Consider the following 16,500-nt stretch of genomic DNA (forward strand, 5'->3'; position numbering starts at 1 on the left):
CCTACACCAACAACTAAAAACTTCTAGAAAAACACCTCTTACACTGAGATTTAGTGGCTTTTACAGAAATCTCACTGAATCACCAATCTACAGATTTCAATGTTAAAAACGTGTCTTAAATGGAGAGGCATTTGCCTTTACAGTAATAATACGAAGAGGAACGAAAAAAGAAAATGACGAAAGGATGTGCAAACCCAGATTTTAAAAAAAGGCTCAGTTGTTCTTCTGAAGAGCTAAATTATTTTATTTCATCTTAAATTTTGAAGCTTCTTTTTAAGATTTCTTCAAATACAAGTATTAGACATACCGCCTTTTCTCCAGAGAAGGGAGTATGTCTAATTCCTCCAGACTACCTTACGACTTGTACATTGAAGTCTGCTTATACTTTAATTACAAAACTTGTCAAGGAGAGCACCACCTTAAACAAAGAAACATTCACATTTTATTTAAAAAAACAGATGATATAAAACAATTACATACAATTTCAAGTTCTAAGCACTTTCTGGAACCTGCTGAGGCACAGGGAATGCACATTTGCACAGTCTGGAATGGCTCCTTTTTGCACACCTGACCTTCCTAACTCAGCTTCTGCCCTGGTTTTCTCTCGCTGCCCTGCTTCAGGCTGCTCCCTACCACTGTTACGGCCACAGATGTTGAAAACGCAGCTGAATACCAGAAACATGTTAAGCTATCTTTCCCTTCAGTCACATTTCCTCGAGTGTCTCTCTCTTACACATGTTTCAGAAGGCAGAAGGAATAGTACAGAAGCCATTACTTCGCTTCTCTAAAACCACACAATAGGTTTTGGCTGGAGTTTATCCTCCCCAGAATGATTCATCTGTACTTAGCACCAAATATTACAAGTATTGAGGCACACAGCTATGCAGCACTGTGTGGAACTGTGCTTTAGCTAACAGGACCATTAGCATTAGTTTTGCTATCAAGCTTTCTACTAGTAACTTGCAAAAGATCAGGAGAGTGGATTCAACATTTTCCTCAAGAACTGACACTTCCTAAAAGACTATTTGGAGCAAGGCACTCTTTCTAGTGCTCTTGGAGCACAGCAGCAAATTTCTCAATACAGAGCTAGCTACTGTCAGAAAACAGACGTTGAGAAGATACAACACTGTTTAGCTCTGCTTGAACGCAAAAGCTGACAATTTGACATTTGCAGATTGATCTAAAGGCTTTGTTTTTTTGGATAAATTCAACTCCTCCGATTTTTGCTCCTCGCTCTTTTTCACTTCATCTTCATCAGCTGTGGGGCGCTTTCGTTTTTTATCTTCTGCTGAATCATTAACTGTTCCTCCTTTTGCTTTCTCAGTCCACACCTTTGAAGCAAGTACATCATTACGGAGAAAAACACAAATCAGGCCACAAAACTCAACACTATTTTATACACCTTATTTCTTGCATTCTAAGGAAGCACTGAAGTAATTCCTGAACTTATTAGAACCAATTAAGAGCTAATAAGGACCGTATCAGGAACAATTTCCTCACTTTCCTTTTTTCTAACAACATTTTCCTTCAAAACTATACTTCATTTGAGCCTGTATATGAAATTGAAACTCCTAATTGTCTTTCTGGATAAATAAGAAACCCAAAAGGCCTTAGAACAAATTTAAGCCCCAATGAATAAAGCATGGCTATAGCACCTTTAACTTCTTCCCATCTCTTTTGTTATTTCTTTATTGATTACACTTCTCTCACAAGCCCCACTTTGGAAAAACAGCTGTCTGCTACTATTTATTATTCAGACAGCTCATATTTTCATAAAGTGAATGTTGCAGATCATGGCCCAATTCAAAACTGAAGTCCATGAAGACAGAGAGCAGTGGAATTTAAAGAAAAAATTCCCAAACAAAAATGACCAAGGGATTCAATGGAGAAAAAAAATAAAAAATAAAAAAAAAAATCAGAATTCAAGTATATTTTCTTACCATTCTTTCTTCTGATGACAGCACTCTAAATCGACTCATGCCCTCTTTTATTAATTCTGCTTCATTCAGATCAGGATTATCTTCCAAAATATTTGCTCTGTTCTCTTCTAGCCACATCTGGAATCCTGTCTTAGGTCTAAAACAAGCATACAAAAATTGTCCATTTAAGATTATAGGAAAACCATATCCCCCAAAAGAACATTCCTAAGCAACACCTGACTGGATTTTTGGTTCTTGAAAGAAAAGACATATATAGTCAGCAGTCTCCTATTGCAGTATGATTAAACGCATTGACAAGGCAGGACTAAGTCAAGCACTTTTATTAAAACTGTGATATATATGGAGATTAAGATTTCAGTTCTAAAGTGTCAAAGCATAATGGTTCTTTTCTGACAGGGTCCCACCAATCCAAAAACAGAGCATGTTTATTAGCAGATTTCACCTAATCCTTTTCACAATTCTCCTTGCCATTTCTTTTAGAACATTATCTGTAAAGCTTAATGAAAAGAATGCTAGTCCAAATGAATAATAATTACCTTCATCTTCCTCAGTTAAATGAGGCCTAAATGAAACAAGATTATAATAATACAAGTTTCATGAGGACTGGGATTGTTAGAAAATACATCTGCTCCAGAGGAACACGACAGGTTAGCATCTTAGCTGGGAAGAAATGTGCTCCTTAGGTGATTTAAGTTTTTTATTTGTTTTCTTTTTCAAAAACCACACTAAAATAAAGCTTTTACACTTTCACATCAACCCCTTAGCTTTTAGACTTCCTTCGGGGTTTGCTAGAAACGTTTAAATTTTAAGTATTTCCTAGACTTGGAACTGGCACAGCAGCATGGTTTCATTTATCATTCAAAGGTCATTTTCAGATGTGTAAGTAGTATCAAGGCAAAAAGTATTGCTTAAAGCCCCAAAATTATATTTTTCATTGTTCATTTATTATTCACTTATGCATTTATCTGTCTCGGGTTTATGTGAAACTTCTACTTTGACTACTGCTGTCATGCATGTTGGGAAAGATTTAGTGAGTAGAATGCTCTTCTCTGTGAATGTAATGTGGCAAGATGTTTTATGCAGGTTTGTCTGATAATATGCATAGTATAAGGAGCAGTTTACTGAATTTCTGAAGTGGGTTCACAAACATGACAACTTGTGAGCTAACACTTTAATCTGATACTATGCTACTTTGACCAGTCCAACATCTTCAGAAACAAAATAGTTTTTGGACTTGCTATTCTACCAAAATTGGAGTCTGGCATTAAGATGCCAAGTGGCTACTCACCTTCTGTTTTCAGTGTTCTCCTGTGCCGTAATTTTTACTTCATGGGACTCATTTCCTGCTTTTTCTTCTCTTTCTTCCACTGTTTTTTCACTAGAGTTAGGTGTGCGAGCCTGGAAGAATGAAGCTGCTGAAATCTACAGAAATTGAGGTAAAAAGAAAAAAAACCCAAAACCATTAAAAAGAAGGTAAGCGCATCTCATCCTCAGAAAACACATATCATGAAGCCTAACAAAAACTAAGCCTGTCCTGAAGACACAATAATCATTTGCATTAATAAAGCATCTAATCAATCCAATTTCAGCACAGTTTTAATTCAGCAGTTTTAATTAAACTATTTAAAATAAAAGCACAAGCTCCAGTGCAAAATGTAATTTCTACAACTGATTTTTTTTGCTGTTTTATGTGCTTTTATAGTTTCTGCAGTATGCTTAAATGAACTTTGCCTTCTAAGATGCTTTAGTTAAAAGTTGGTAAAATTTATTATTCTTTGCTCACCATAACAATATAAAAAGACTAGAAACATTACCTGCTTGAATTTGGGTTTGGGAATCAGAGGCTTTATAACTGGAGGGCTCTGCCTGTTTACAGCTTGACTGCTAGATGAACAGTTTTTCTTTGAGTATTTGCTCATAGTGTCTAGAACATTTGCTGAGGGGACCACTGGGTCTTTCTTGTTAGAAGACACCTACCAAAACAAATAAATAGCCCTTTAATTTATTTTCTGTCACATTTCCTTCCACTGTCGCTCCAAAATATCTATCAGTTATATTGTAAACTTTAGACATAATAATCTGTTGTGATTTTCAGAACACCTCAATCAACCAGCTGCAAAATTCTTACCTTAAATGGATTCACTCGTCCTTGGCTGCTTGATGCAATTACAACTATTTAATAGGGAAAAAAAAAAAAAAAAGTAAAAATGTGTGCACATATACACACACACACATAAATATTAAAATCTATGAAGCAATGTGTACATTTTAGATAACTAGATGAAACAAGATTAGCCTCAGTTCCAAAGAGCAGGGCTAACACTCATTGTGTGTGTTTCAGCCTTTCTTCATTTAAAATTGAAGAGAAAAACTAAATCAAAGGCGTTAACTATTCCACACCAAAGAAAAGAAGCTCCTGCCAGGCTTTAAAGTGGTTGGATAAAGAAAGACACATTAATAACCCCATGAGCATTGTATTACATGTGCTCAGCTATCACTAGACATCAGAAATACCACACAGGACCAAAGGCTTAAAATACAAAAATACAGGAAGACCTAGTACTTCCTCCACTCCCAAATCCGTTTCCACTCCTATTATTTTTGCTAGAGGGTTAGCAGGAGGGAAGAATAAAGAAGCAGCAAGAGGCTGCATTCTGCCCCTGCCTGCTCGGACTGACAGTTCTACAGCAGGGCTGCTAACTGTACCTTGTAGTGCAAACAATAAATGTGCCTGTGATTAATTAAACAAATCAATTGATCACTGTTCTCACTTTTGCTCTGTCCCAAAGAATGCCTTTGTAACACAGCCAGGCAGAAAACTGATTTGGCATTTCACACAGCTAAGGCAATCAGAATAGTGTTATGGAAGATCATTGGATAATGACGATATCAACAGGAATAGGGAACCTCTTAAAAACACAAGAACAACAATCAGTGCAAGTTACCAATTCGCAGCACTGTTATATACTAAATTTTGTGGTAATGGGAGAACAGAGGATAAAAACAGGACCAAATATCGTGAAGCATGACAAAGTTCTCATCCTGGAGTATAAGGAGATTTACTCACCAGATTTCGGAGTGGTCACCTCTGCTGAAGTGACCCCTTTGGAGAAAGGATTTGGCCCTTCAGACAAAAGAAAGAGGTGCATGCTTAAGTGCACTAAAAAGTAATAGCATAAGTTCTTTAAAACCAAAACCCCAAACAGACAAGTAAGTTAAAGCAAGACAATCTATATTTTAAAACATGATTTTTCATTTTCAAATTGTACACACCTTTACAAAATCATCTCATATCTCTACCTAGGTTTAACTCAGAGTCATATATTTATCACTTTAAAATATTCCTTGAAGTGTGCCCAGCAAACTACTTGTCTATCAATTCAACTCCTGCAAGATTTAAGCTGCAACCAAAGCAACCATTTCACAAGGTGGCCCAGTCACACAGAAATAGTATCAAACAACAGAAAAATTCCCCAAGGCTCCCTCAAGCAGCTAGCAAATACAATGCATAAGCAAGCTGCGACAGAGCAGATGACATACAGTAAACACGTTTCCTTGCAGTGACTGCAGGCACAGTCTGAAATACAGATCTGCTTGCTCAGGTAAACACTACCATTTATCTCCAACAGAGAATTCCAGGTAATGGGAAGCTCAGAGGCAGGTATTCCTGCATATCACCTCCTTATTCCTGTGGGTTTTTTCATATCAACACCCAAATACAACACATCAGAAACTACCAGACCTGCTCTAACTATGTAGCAGGAAACCTAGTCCCTGCTACAGTTGCAGTTTCAAAACACAGTGAAACATATGGGATTATTTTCTATTTACATTATTATCTTCCAAGTCAAAGCACTTGTATCAAGTACCTCACTTGTGGTGCCCTGCGACAGGCCGTGCGCTTGTCTTTCCTAAATCTTATGTCAAAAGAACAAAATAAAAGAACAGATAGAAAACCCCAGTGTTTGCACAGTTCTATAGACTGCTGAGTTACCCAAATGACAAATTATTTGAGAATTTTCTAGATTAAGTAAGACACAACTAGATAACTTCGACTTATTTGGAGAATATATTTTTCTTACTCTCTTTATGCACTTCTGGTGTTTCTTCTACTTCTTCATAGGCATCAGTTTCCTCAGCATCTTCCATTTCTTGGTCCTGCTGAACATTTCTGACTGGCTGTCGCCTCCATTCTGTGGCAGAGTTGCTGTAACTAAATGGAAGGAATTCATCAGAAAGGAAGTGGTCACCACATTCAGAAGGAAAACTGGAACAATGGACAGCCAACTGACTTACCTAATTTAGGAAATAAGAACAATAACATTTGGCATTTATTTGCACTAAACCTCTGATTAAACTGTGATGATTACTAAAAATAAAATAAAGATTCATTAACCACTTCAGTTCACCCTGAAGCATCAAGTGCAGTTGCCTGAAGTGGCACTCGTGCAGCCATAACAAAATGTTATGACATTTTTTCAGATGAATGGTTAGCAACTATTTTCCTTATAGCTGCACCATCCAGAGGCCAAGCAAGAGCACAGCTCTTGGGTATGGTCTTGACACACACCCCCCTCCCATCTGTTGCCTCATCATGCTTTACAAAGCGGATGCAGGTAGGAGAGGAAAGGTAGATAGCAGACAGAGGAAAAAACACAAAGCAAACCTGCAGTATTTGAAGAGCTGGGATTAGTTAGGAGGGGAACAAGACTAAATAGGATACACTGAGATGGGATCCTGAAAGGGGGGAACGACTGGAAAAAGACAGGTATTTTTAAGGTAGGTGTGGAATAAAATGAGCTATGGAGACAAAGAAGAAAAAATAGGTTGGAATCAAATAATCAAACCAGCTCAAGCTAAGGGAAGTGGAAACAAAAACGAAAAAGTCAAATAAAAGCAACTTAATATTAAGTCTGCTTTGCCTCCAAAGCTGTTGAACACATGCATACAGTAAGTAAGACGTGGAGATATTTCCCTTTGTGTTGGTATCCTGGTACTAATGAGTTCTTACAAGATATGAACAAGAATGTACCACTTTATATGCACAATATTTAAGTACAGTAACACAAACTTACTTCATGACACATACATTGCAAACTATGGTCCAGAAAAGTCAACTGGAAAAGTGTCAACTGGACCAAAATACTAGATGATCAGTAAAAACATTCCCAGCTTTTAATCACAGAAATTTGTGTTACCCAGCATTCAAGTGCTTTCGGAAATCCTCTTCTTCCTCCTCTTCATCTTCCAGTGCTGCTGCCAACTCGCTTGCTTTTTCTACAGCCATTTCACTAAGCCGCTGAGCTAAATTTAGTTTTCGAGAGCGAGAAGCATACTTGATAGCTAAGTTCACAACATTTTGTGTCATAAGGTCAGCAAGTTCCACACAGCGAAATTCACGCTCCAGTTTACAAGAAAGCTGAAAGAAAAGAAGCCTTGAGAGTTACACACTTCAGCTACATGGCTCTCTCCAGGACCAGAATATTATGGTCTTGGTGGAGTGAATGAGTAAGACAAACCACCAACAATCATAGAATCATAGAATAGTTAGGGTTGGAAAGGACCTCAAGATCATCTAGTTCCAACCCCCCTGCCATAGGCAGGGACACCTCACACTAAACCATCTCACCCAAGGCTTCATCCAACCTGGCCTTGAACACTGCCAGGGATGGAGCACTCACAACCTCCCTGGGCAACAGATTCCAGTGCCTCACTACCCTAACAGGAAAGAATGAGCTGCATAGCAAAGAAAAAGCACTTTTTTTCCCTTCTTCCTCCCACCCTTCATACTGATAGGCAGTAACAATATTAACTGCAATCCACCTCTTATCACAGGCTGTGAGCTAGCTGTATTGCCAGTCACTAGCCAGACTTCTAATAAGAAGAATCAGATCAAAATTTACATCAAATGCCATCTACTCAAAATAAAGTCTCAGAGATTCTTTCTATTCTTTATTTATTTGTACTTACGGCAAACAACTTCATTAAAAGTTCTTGCTGCTCTTTCACTGCCTGACTTTTAGCACTTTCATCAAGTTCATAGCCATTTTTTGATAAATAATCCACATGGTTGTGAAATACAACAGAACGCCAGTACTGTTCCTGAAAAAGGGAAAAGGATGCATGCTGCAGGTCAGGAGGAAAAACAGCCATGACAATTCACAGGAAATTTTATCAACTTATTCTGAAATGCTCCTTTCATCTTATAATGAGGGTGAGGGATAGACAATTCTCCTTAAAAGCTGATGCCTACTGAATAAAAACAGACCACACTAAGAACCATCTGCATACAAACTGATCCAAACAGATCACCACATATGTTGAGTTCCATTTATATTTCAGGCTTTCAGCAAGATGAGACATACATGTTCACTAGTGCTCTTCTGGGACAGACAATTCTAGAACAACTTAGTTATTTTATCTTATAACTTCTGTCCCCCAACAAACTGGAATTATTCCAGGATAACCATATATAATCATCTGCAAGACAGGTAAACAGAAAATAAAACAGGCTAGCTCTGTTACAAAATTATTAACAGACCTATTCAAACATGGTATGTTTTCATCAGCTCTGCTGGAATAAACTGTTTCTTTACCTACACAGAAGTACATAATCTGTCAAGTTTAATTTACAGCTCCTGTGGCATTTTTCCATCTATTATTTTGGAGGAGGTGAGATGGAAACACTCCAAAGATGAAGAATAAAAGACTTGAACCAAATGAAGGAGAATTCATTAAAAATTACAGTGTTTATTACTGAAACTTTTTTTGCTACACTTCTATCAAAGAGAATAAATTCAAATAGCATTCAACTGTCTCTAAGCTTGAGGTTAGAATTCTATATTTGTTTCTGGTTTGTGCAGTACAGCTGAACACCACAAGACTGGAATATTTAAACCTATTAAAAGAAAAAAAGAATAAATATATTCTTCTAGAAGTTCTCTGCTGATACATCTTGCTTCAACCAGCCTCTATCTTAAGAAAATAAGTCAAGCCAGAATGCCTTTCTGAGTGACTATACAAGTTTGGGTACTTAGTACATCTTTCAAAGAAATCTTCCAGTGCTTTTGTTCTGCCTAACATATTGAAAGACCAGCATTTTCAAGTTTTGGATTCAGACCCAAAAATCTGGTGCCTTTTAGAACATTAACCATTACCCACTAAAAATAATTAAAAAAAAAAGGACGAGAAAGACTTCATCGGTCAGAAACAGATTATGTGTAAGCACAACCTTGCATCAGCTCTAGCAGCTTTATCTTGTATTCTTCTAGAAACAGTTGAACCAAACCAAACCAGAAAAGCTATACAAAACACTGAACCCAAATAACCTCCTTAGCCACACATCTTACTCAGAGTTGTACTACTCTGTTTCACAGCAGAGATGATAAATAGGAATCTTGTATAATCCCTACTATGGGGACATCTGGGACTATCAGCTGTGGACTCAACACCATTCCGTACCTCCATCTGGCCCTTTTCTGTTGTAACTTGACAGTAAGGAAGTTTGAAAGATAATATTGCTACAGCAGGCCGTGGTAGTGTAGGAGGGAATCGGGCTCCTTTACAAGGAATACACCTGTGCAAGGAAAACAAAGAAAACATGCAGTCCTCAACACCTAAAGTCACCAGCTGTTCTACATCTAAATCATGTCTCCTAAGCAGCAAGACAGTTTTAGAGAATTTGCTCTTTAATAAGTATTAATTAAATTTAATTAAATTACTGACTTAAATATAGCAATAAGTAAGATTGCATTATAAAGGGTTATTTTTACATTGCAACCAGTAACAGATTTTAAAACCAGCAAAGCACATGCTGTTCATGTTCACACTAGAATCTCCAAATGTGGCACGTAACAGACACAGATCTCTATCTCACACAATACACAATTTAACAGCTATTACAAAATGTAAATGCAATTTATTAAAATCAGACAGACACTGGACAACTGAAAGCCACTGGAACAAGAGCATGTATGTCTGCCACTTATTTTGATGAAGAGTTTTGGACTCATGAGGAGAGCGCTGTGCTCAGATACACACAGGGGCGGGGGGGAAGAGAGGGGTGGAAAAGATAAGCAAGTACTAAAAGCATAGGCTTATTGTTTCATTATATTTAAATTAGTACTTTCTGGTAACAACCACTTAAACTAAACATTGACTGGGGAAGAGCTGTATTTCCAGCAGCACCAAGGCAGCACTGACAAAAATGTCTGGTTTTATAAACTATTTCAGATACCAGAAAAAAAAAGTGATAAGAGAACAGGAAACATTAGTGCTCTGGCTATCTGTGTTAATTAAGGCATATGGTGTTTCTACAACAACCCTCCCTCCTTCTTATCTTCAAAATGCTAGTGGCTTTGAATAAAATGCTCTTTGCAACTCAGACAGCAGCACTCTCATTCTTGGAATAGAAGGAAAAAAAAACTCATGCTGACAGACTCATGGCTGACCATCTCATCAATGTGATGTGTCCTGCACATTTTTGGTGAATTTTCTGGAGGCAAACATACTTAATGATCTGAAGAAAGAGCCAGACAATGAATTGACATTTACCAAATTATTTCCCTTATTACAAAAAAACCCCACAGGATTACAAAGAGTGTCACATAAATTTAAATAAAATGGAGTGTCCCACCAACCTCTACAATTGTGCATGACTAGCAAAGTAAGAGTATAAATTTCAGCAAAATATGTGAGCTAATGTATTCTGCCCCGAGAGGAAAAGGACACAGATCACTGAATAAAGAGGACTACAGACAACTCTGCAACTAAATGTCCAGGATGTGTGCTACAATAAAAAGAAACAGAGTTACGTAGACATCACCAGTGTCACATTTTATAAAATAATGGCTAACGCTCAGCTAAATATTTGAACAATTTAACATACAAAATTGTTCTTCATAGTCACAGTTTAAATGTTAATATAGGGACAGTTCTGATTCATCTATGCTTAATCATGTAGATTATTTGTAGGACTGGATTCTTCGCAAAGGGACAAAAGGGGAAAGCATAGCAAAAAATTAAATTTAGAAAAAAGAAATTAACCCCCCCAAACCATCCACAGCAGATTCCAAACACCAATCATAATTTTTAAAGTAGGTTTCTCTAGCAAAATGCAGTCGCATGACTGTTTCTGCATTAGAGATGTGTGATTTCATAATACACTGCACACGCCTGTTAGCCAAGGCAAAAAGCCACAATTAGTCAGTTACAAATTATACAACTCTAAATTGGTTTTGAATAAGCTCATTAATGAAACATCCATGCAGAATTACATTTATGAACTAGATCATTTACTCTGCATATTTACTAGCCACCTCTTTTACTAGAAGTTGTTTCCAGTTCTCTTCATGAGAAGTGCTCTGTAATTTAAAACCAAGTCAAGCAAATTGCTTCCTTGTCAAATGTCTGACCTGAGCTGCTGGGGTTTTTCATGGATGCCAACTACCCAGTAATGATCAGATTTTCCTTTGCAATGCTCTCTCGTGTTACACACTGGAATCCAAGTATTCCCAAGTCCTCGGTTCAATATCCGCACGATTCCTTCCGAATCCACGTAACAAGGGGTACCTGTTTGTTACAAATTAAAACAATTATTCTGACAGGCAACTAATTACAACACAGTATCTGAACTGCTTAGATAATGCAGGGAAACTACAGATCAGGTATCCCAAACAGGACATGCGCTCATTCAAACAGTACAACCTTGCTGGGAAAAACAAGTTTCCTTAGAAAGATGCGCCACCTTCTGACAGTCAACACTACTGCTGGTCAACTGACAAGTTAGAATTTGAAACATTCTGTGAAGAAATCAAATTCATACCACTTGGGTAGATTCAGTCTATTTCTTTTTGTGAGCAGGGGAACCAATCGGGAAAGCAAGTGCCGATAACGTTCAAGCATATTCTACTCATAGTGGAAACATATTGAAGATTCTGATAAATACATTGAATAGAAAAACAGAACTTTGTTTAGCACTGAGACTGGGAAGAAAGTTTATGTTTCCAGGATCACCGTTACTAAAAGGGCATTAATTAGCCAAACTCTCCTCCAAAATTCCCTCAGCTGTGTCAAGATTTCTCACTGTCACCCATACTGACATTTCATACCTTCTGCAGAGAATCCAACCCATATCAAATATGATTTCTTTGTAAGAGAAAGAGGGTCTCCATGCAAAATCTGCTTTTTCTTTTTTCCTAGCTCCATCAGCTGTACTCCAAGGCACTGGTCCCCATCAAACCCGGTACCTAGGAAGAAGTTGTTCAATAGCTATGTTAGAAAACAAAAGATTTGTCTCTTGGCTAAATTTATGTTTTGACTCAAAATCCAATTCTAATGCAGGGTTACCCATAAATACCACTGTCAGACAAGCAACTATTTGTCATTTTAGACATACAAAGCACACATAACAACTACTTCCTTAATTTTCCATAGTAATTCATTCTGGAATACCTGAAACCCAAGCTTAATCTATTAATATCACTGTTATAAAATTCTCCCTTCCCCCCCCAGGTCAGTCTAGGCATCCCAGTATAAATTGTAGGCTTTGCTGTCAGAAGTCAAAGATCTGTGGGTTGTGACGGACACATCTGTAAAGGCATCATCGAGAAGGAAAGGAGGATAGGCATGATCAAAAGAAGAAGGAAAAAAATAATATTTCTTTTGGTCCTCGTTATACAACAAAGATGTGGACAGGCTGGAGAGAGTCCAGAGAAGGGCAATAAAGATGATCTAACAACTGTGAAGCCATGTGAGGAAAGACTGAGAGAACTGGGCTTGCTCAGCCTAGAGAAAAGAAGGCTCAGGGGAGACCCGATCATCATGTTCCAGTATTTAAAGGGAGTCTACAAAGAAGATAGAGACTCCCTTTTGACAAGGGGTAACACGGAAAACACGAGAGGTGATGGGCACAAGTTACTCCTGGGGAGATTCCATTCAGACACAAAAGGAAAATTTTTCTCAATAAGAACCATCAATCATTGAAATAATCTTCCCAGAGAAGTGGTGGATTCTCTAACACTGGACACTTTCAATATTCAGCTGGACAGGGTGGTGAGACATTTAAGCTAAGTCATGCTTTGCCTAGAAATGTTGGATGATGATCCCTGAGGTCCCTTCCAGCCTGGTATTCTGTGATTCTATAGTTACTACAAATTAACCAGTGCTTGAAGCCAGTAACAGACAAGGATTGAAAACATAACCCCACTTCAAAAGAGACAGAAGAGATAACAGTACCTCTGTGATAAATAACCATCAACTGCTCTCCATGTCCTGCCATAGACACCACTGGACCCGGGAGACTGAAGATCTCTTTCTGAACTCCTCCAACTGTAAACACACGAACTAGCAAGGCACTAGTGGCACAAGCAGCCCAGCCTTGACCTAGACAGATAGCTTCAATGTCCTCATCCTTTGGCATATCTACTGTCCATTCCTTGTTTGCATCCCATGAATTAAAATGAATGCAGTGGAGCTTGCTAAAGCAGAGACGAAGAACAACAGTCAAATATCTCAACATGAAGAAAAATACAGTATCTCAAAATACACCAATGTGTTACGTTTTTTGTCAGAGAACTGGAATATGTGACGGTAACAGAAAGCAACTACAAATTCCAAGTGTTCATTTGCAAAGGTGTTACTCTTATTATTCAAGAACTGAATAGCCAGCTTGACCTCCAGCACAGTAGATTTAGAACCTCTAGAGCCTGAAGCAGAGACAGCTTGAAGGCCTAGGGCGAGATTTTTTTTAGATGGAAACAGGTAAATGTCCTGCTTAATTAATATTAATAAGAACTGAAGATGCTCAGCACTCCTGAATATCAGTCCTCATTATAAATCTGTCATATTGTCTTTCCAATGGAAAAAAACCGAGGCATTTCAGTTCTGCCATCTTCATAATTGATAACTGCCCATGACCAATGCACAGGCACTGTGGCTTCTGAGCTATTACCCACTCTTCCACTGAGAAAAAATAATGAAAATTTCAGAGTCTGATAACCAATACATACAATACTTAAAGGGTGATTTTCAACTCATCACAATGCTGTATGTGTGAAAAGAAGGAGAAAATTCTTTCTTCAAGATATTGAAAAATAAAAAATCCTCAGTAACCAAATTACATCTTTCAATATTCTTGAAGTCTTCAAGGGGGTGGATGTGAAAATCCTCAAATATGGCCCCATAAATAAAAAGCACATTCATAAGCCAAAAATCTGAAGAAAATGACAGAAGCTGAAATTAAAAGCCAAAATGCTTGAAACAAGTGTAATTCTGTACTATGGGTTTTGCAGAGCAAGGCCATGAGTTACCTTGCAAGTTCCTCTGTACTCTCACAGGCTAGTAAAATAGCTTCAGTAGAGAGGTCAGCCATCGTGTGATTCAGAGAGTTTAGCAGGTGTGTTGCATGATGTACAGAGGTATCATGAAATTCTATATCTATAGCATTGTCTTGCTCATCATTGTAACAGCGAATGATGCCAACAGAATTCCATACCTATTAAAAAGAACACCGTCACAAAAAAAAACCAAACAACAAACCGAACAAATCAAGCATACTGCGCTAAAACAGCCTACTATAACTTTCTCATCTGAAACAACAGTAAGTGGGAGGCTGGAGGAAGACTGTAGTAGTGTAGAAGTCTTTTGCAGTCAGGATTTGTAGTGTCTAAAACAGCTGAATTAGGCAGAAACTAGTTTCATCCTCTTTGTTTAGCCATTTTTCTCCTTATACAATTAAGTGTAAAAAACTCGCAGTTAGAAAAAAAAAATCCACTGTGGATGATTAATGTACATGTCCTAACAGCACAAAAATATCCCCAAGCTCTGGCTCTAAATGGAATTTTTAAAAAGAATTACTAGAATTACATTAAATAATTACATTATTTAAAATAATTACATTATTTAAAAAGATTTACTAGAATTCAATAGCACAGGTAGAAACTACAAAGCTTTCTTTTGTCTTAAAGCCAACTATTTATTTCTTCATCAAAAGCAACTGAAATATAAGCCATAACATGCAGTGTTTGCACTGACAGAAATATACTTTCCTCTATTTAACTTTATACTGTGAAGTATTAAAAAAAAAAAAAAAAAAGAAAAAATCTCAGAAAATATTAGGTTAAGACACAGAAAGGACTGGATAATACTGGATCAACAAAGCAACTAGATGTACATAACTGAACAGCAGCAAGATTTACCATGAAACGATGCATGAGATGGGCAGGAGTGGAACCAGACTGGAATGGCTTCTGCCTAGGGGTTGGCAATGGCCCATCATAGAAAGGCTGCTGTGTAGATGATGGTGGTAAAGCTGGAAAGCCACCAGTCTGATCATCATCATCATCTTCCTTTTCAAGAAGACTGGAATTAGCTTTTATCATCCCAATATCTAGAAGTTTAACAACAACAAAAACATTTACATCTAGCATGTATTATTATTATGACAGAATATAGGTAAAAAAGTCAAACAATATTTCTTCAGAAAAATAAGGCAGAATATATCCAAGTAGAGGATACTAAGAGACTGTCCCAGTAACAGCACTGAAGAGCTCTGGAAAATTTGTTCATTCTGTACCTAGTGAGTTATCATCATCATCAATTATTGTAGTACGTCTGAAATGGCCTGAAGTTGGCTTAAGGTCATCATCATCAGCATCTTCTTCATTAGCTCCAGTCTTTGGGGAAGACTGTGGTTCAATCATATCTCCACTTAAGTAGTCATCATCTCCATCAAAGAGATCATTGTAGTCCTTTGTTGCTGTACTGGTAACCTAAACACAGATTAACAATCCTCATAAAACTTCTTCTGGACATGGAATTCACAAAATGAATTAACACACAAAAGGAAACTTTCAACACACAAAAATGGAACATTCAATATAATTTCATAAGCTAAATAACCATGTTAATTTAAGAAATAATTAATACTGATCACCTTGTCATTTGATTTCTTTTCATCACCAATATTTTCCAACAACCCCAGATTTCCTTCAGTATCTGTGTAGGCAATTTGCTTATATTTGGGGTGCCAGGCCAGTCCACAAATTGTGTATTTTTTCTCATGCTTCATCCTAAAAAAAAAAATAAAAATAATGGAGTTTTAGTAGGCTTCTCAGGGCAGAAACCTTCCCAAGAGTTACTGTAAGAAGTGGTAATATTTACTTTAAAATACTAGTAATGTTACACATAGTAAATTAATAGGTCACCTTTAGAATAAACAGTTACTATTAAAGAAAACAGAAAGGCTTCTTATCTATGGAGGAAATATAAGCTTAAAAAAAAAAAAAATCAAACAATCATATTCTTAAAGCAACAGCTTCCCAATACATGTAGAAAAAATTCCCAGAACCAGACAGTTATAAAAAGAGCAAAGTTATACAAAGAATAAAGCTATAAAAAGAATGCTCAGTACCAAACTGATGAGTTAATCCTCTACCTTTAATCACAATAAAATCCTCACATTAATTATTTACATACTCTGACTTTAATTCTTAACATAGGTGTTATAGTAATATTCATGTTTCTTACCCCAAATATTCCAATATGTATCATATATATAATA

General features: G+C 37.1%; 1 protein-coding gene across 4 annotated transcripts in view; it reads right to left on the minus strand.

The window, feature by feature from the left end:
* Positions 1 to 219: 219 nt before the first annotated feature.
* WDHD1 (WD repeat and HMG-box DNA binding protein 1) overlaps positions 220 to 16,500 on the minus strand; it is a 32,313-nt gene continuing 16,032 nt past the window's right edge. For 3 of the 4 annotated variants that reach the window (XM_065683602.1, XM_065683600.1, XM_065683601.1), the window contains exons 10-26: positions 15,874 to 16,009; positions 15,514 to 15,709; positions 15,137 to 15,327; positions 14,249 to 14,433; positions 13,176 to 13,417; positions 12,050 to 12,187; positions 11,354 to 11,510; positions 9,402 to 9,516; positions 7,911 to 8,042; positions 7,139 to 7,359; positions 6,023 to 6,153; positions 5,008 to 5,064; positions 4,069 to 4,112; positions 3,755 to 3,913; positions 3,229 to 3,362; positions 1,941 to 2,076; positions 221 to 1,331 (exon numbers count right to left, since the gene is read on the minus strand). In XM_065683602.1, the coding sequence (XP_065539674.1) occupies positions 1,131 to 1,331; positions 1,941 to 2,076; positions 3,229 to 3,362; positions 3,755 to 3,913; positions 4,069 to 4,112; positions 5,008 to 5,064; positions 6,023 to 6,153; positions 7,139 to 7,359; positions 7,911 to 8,042; positions 9,402 to 9,516; positions 11,354 to 11,510; positions 12,050 to 12,187; positions 13,176 to 13,417; positions 14,249 to 14,433; positions 15,137 to 15,327; positions 15,514 to 15,709; positions 15,874 to 16,009 (2,575 nt within the window). In that variant the 3' untranslated portion in view covers positions 221 to 1,130. Of the gene's footprint in view, positions 1,332 to 1,940; positions 2,077 to 3,228; positions 3,363 to 3,754; positions 3,914 to 4,068; positions 4,113 to 5,007; positions 5,065 to 6,022; positions 6,154 to 7,138; positions 7,360 to 7,910; positions 8,043 to 9,401; positions 9,517 to 11,353; positions 11,511 to 12,049; positions 12,188 to 13,175; positions 13,418 to 14,248; positions 14,434 to 15,136; positions 15,328 to 15,513; positions 15,710 to 15,873; positions 16,010 to 16,500 lie in introns of all 4 variants that reach the window. The other variant, XM_065683604.1, reaches the window with a different exon arrangement.

The sequence above is a fragment of the Lathamus discolor genome, chromosome 6 (genome assembly GCF_037157495.1).
Source record: "Lathamus discolor isolate bLatDis1 chromosome 6, bLatDis1.hap1, whole genome shotgun sequence".
NCBI lineage: Eukaryota > Metazoa > Chordata > Aves > Psittaciformes > Psittacidae > Lathamus > Lathamus discolor.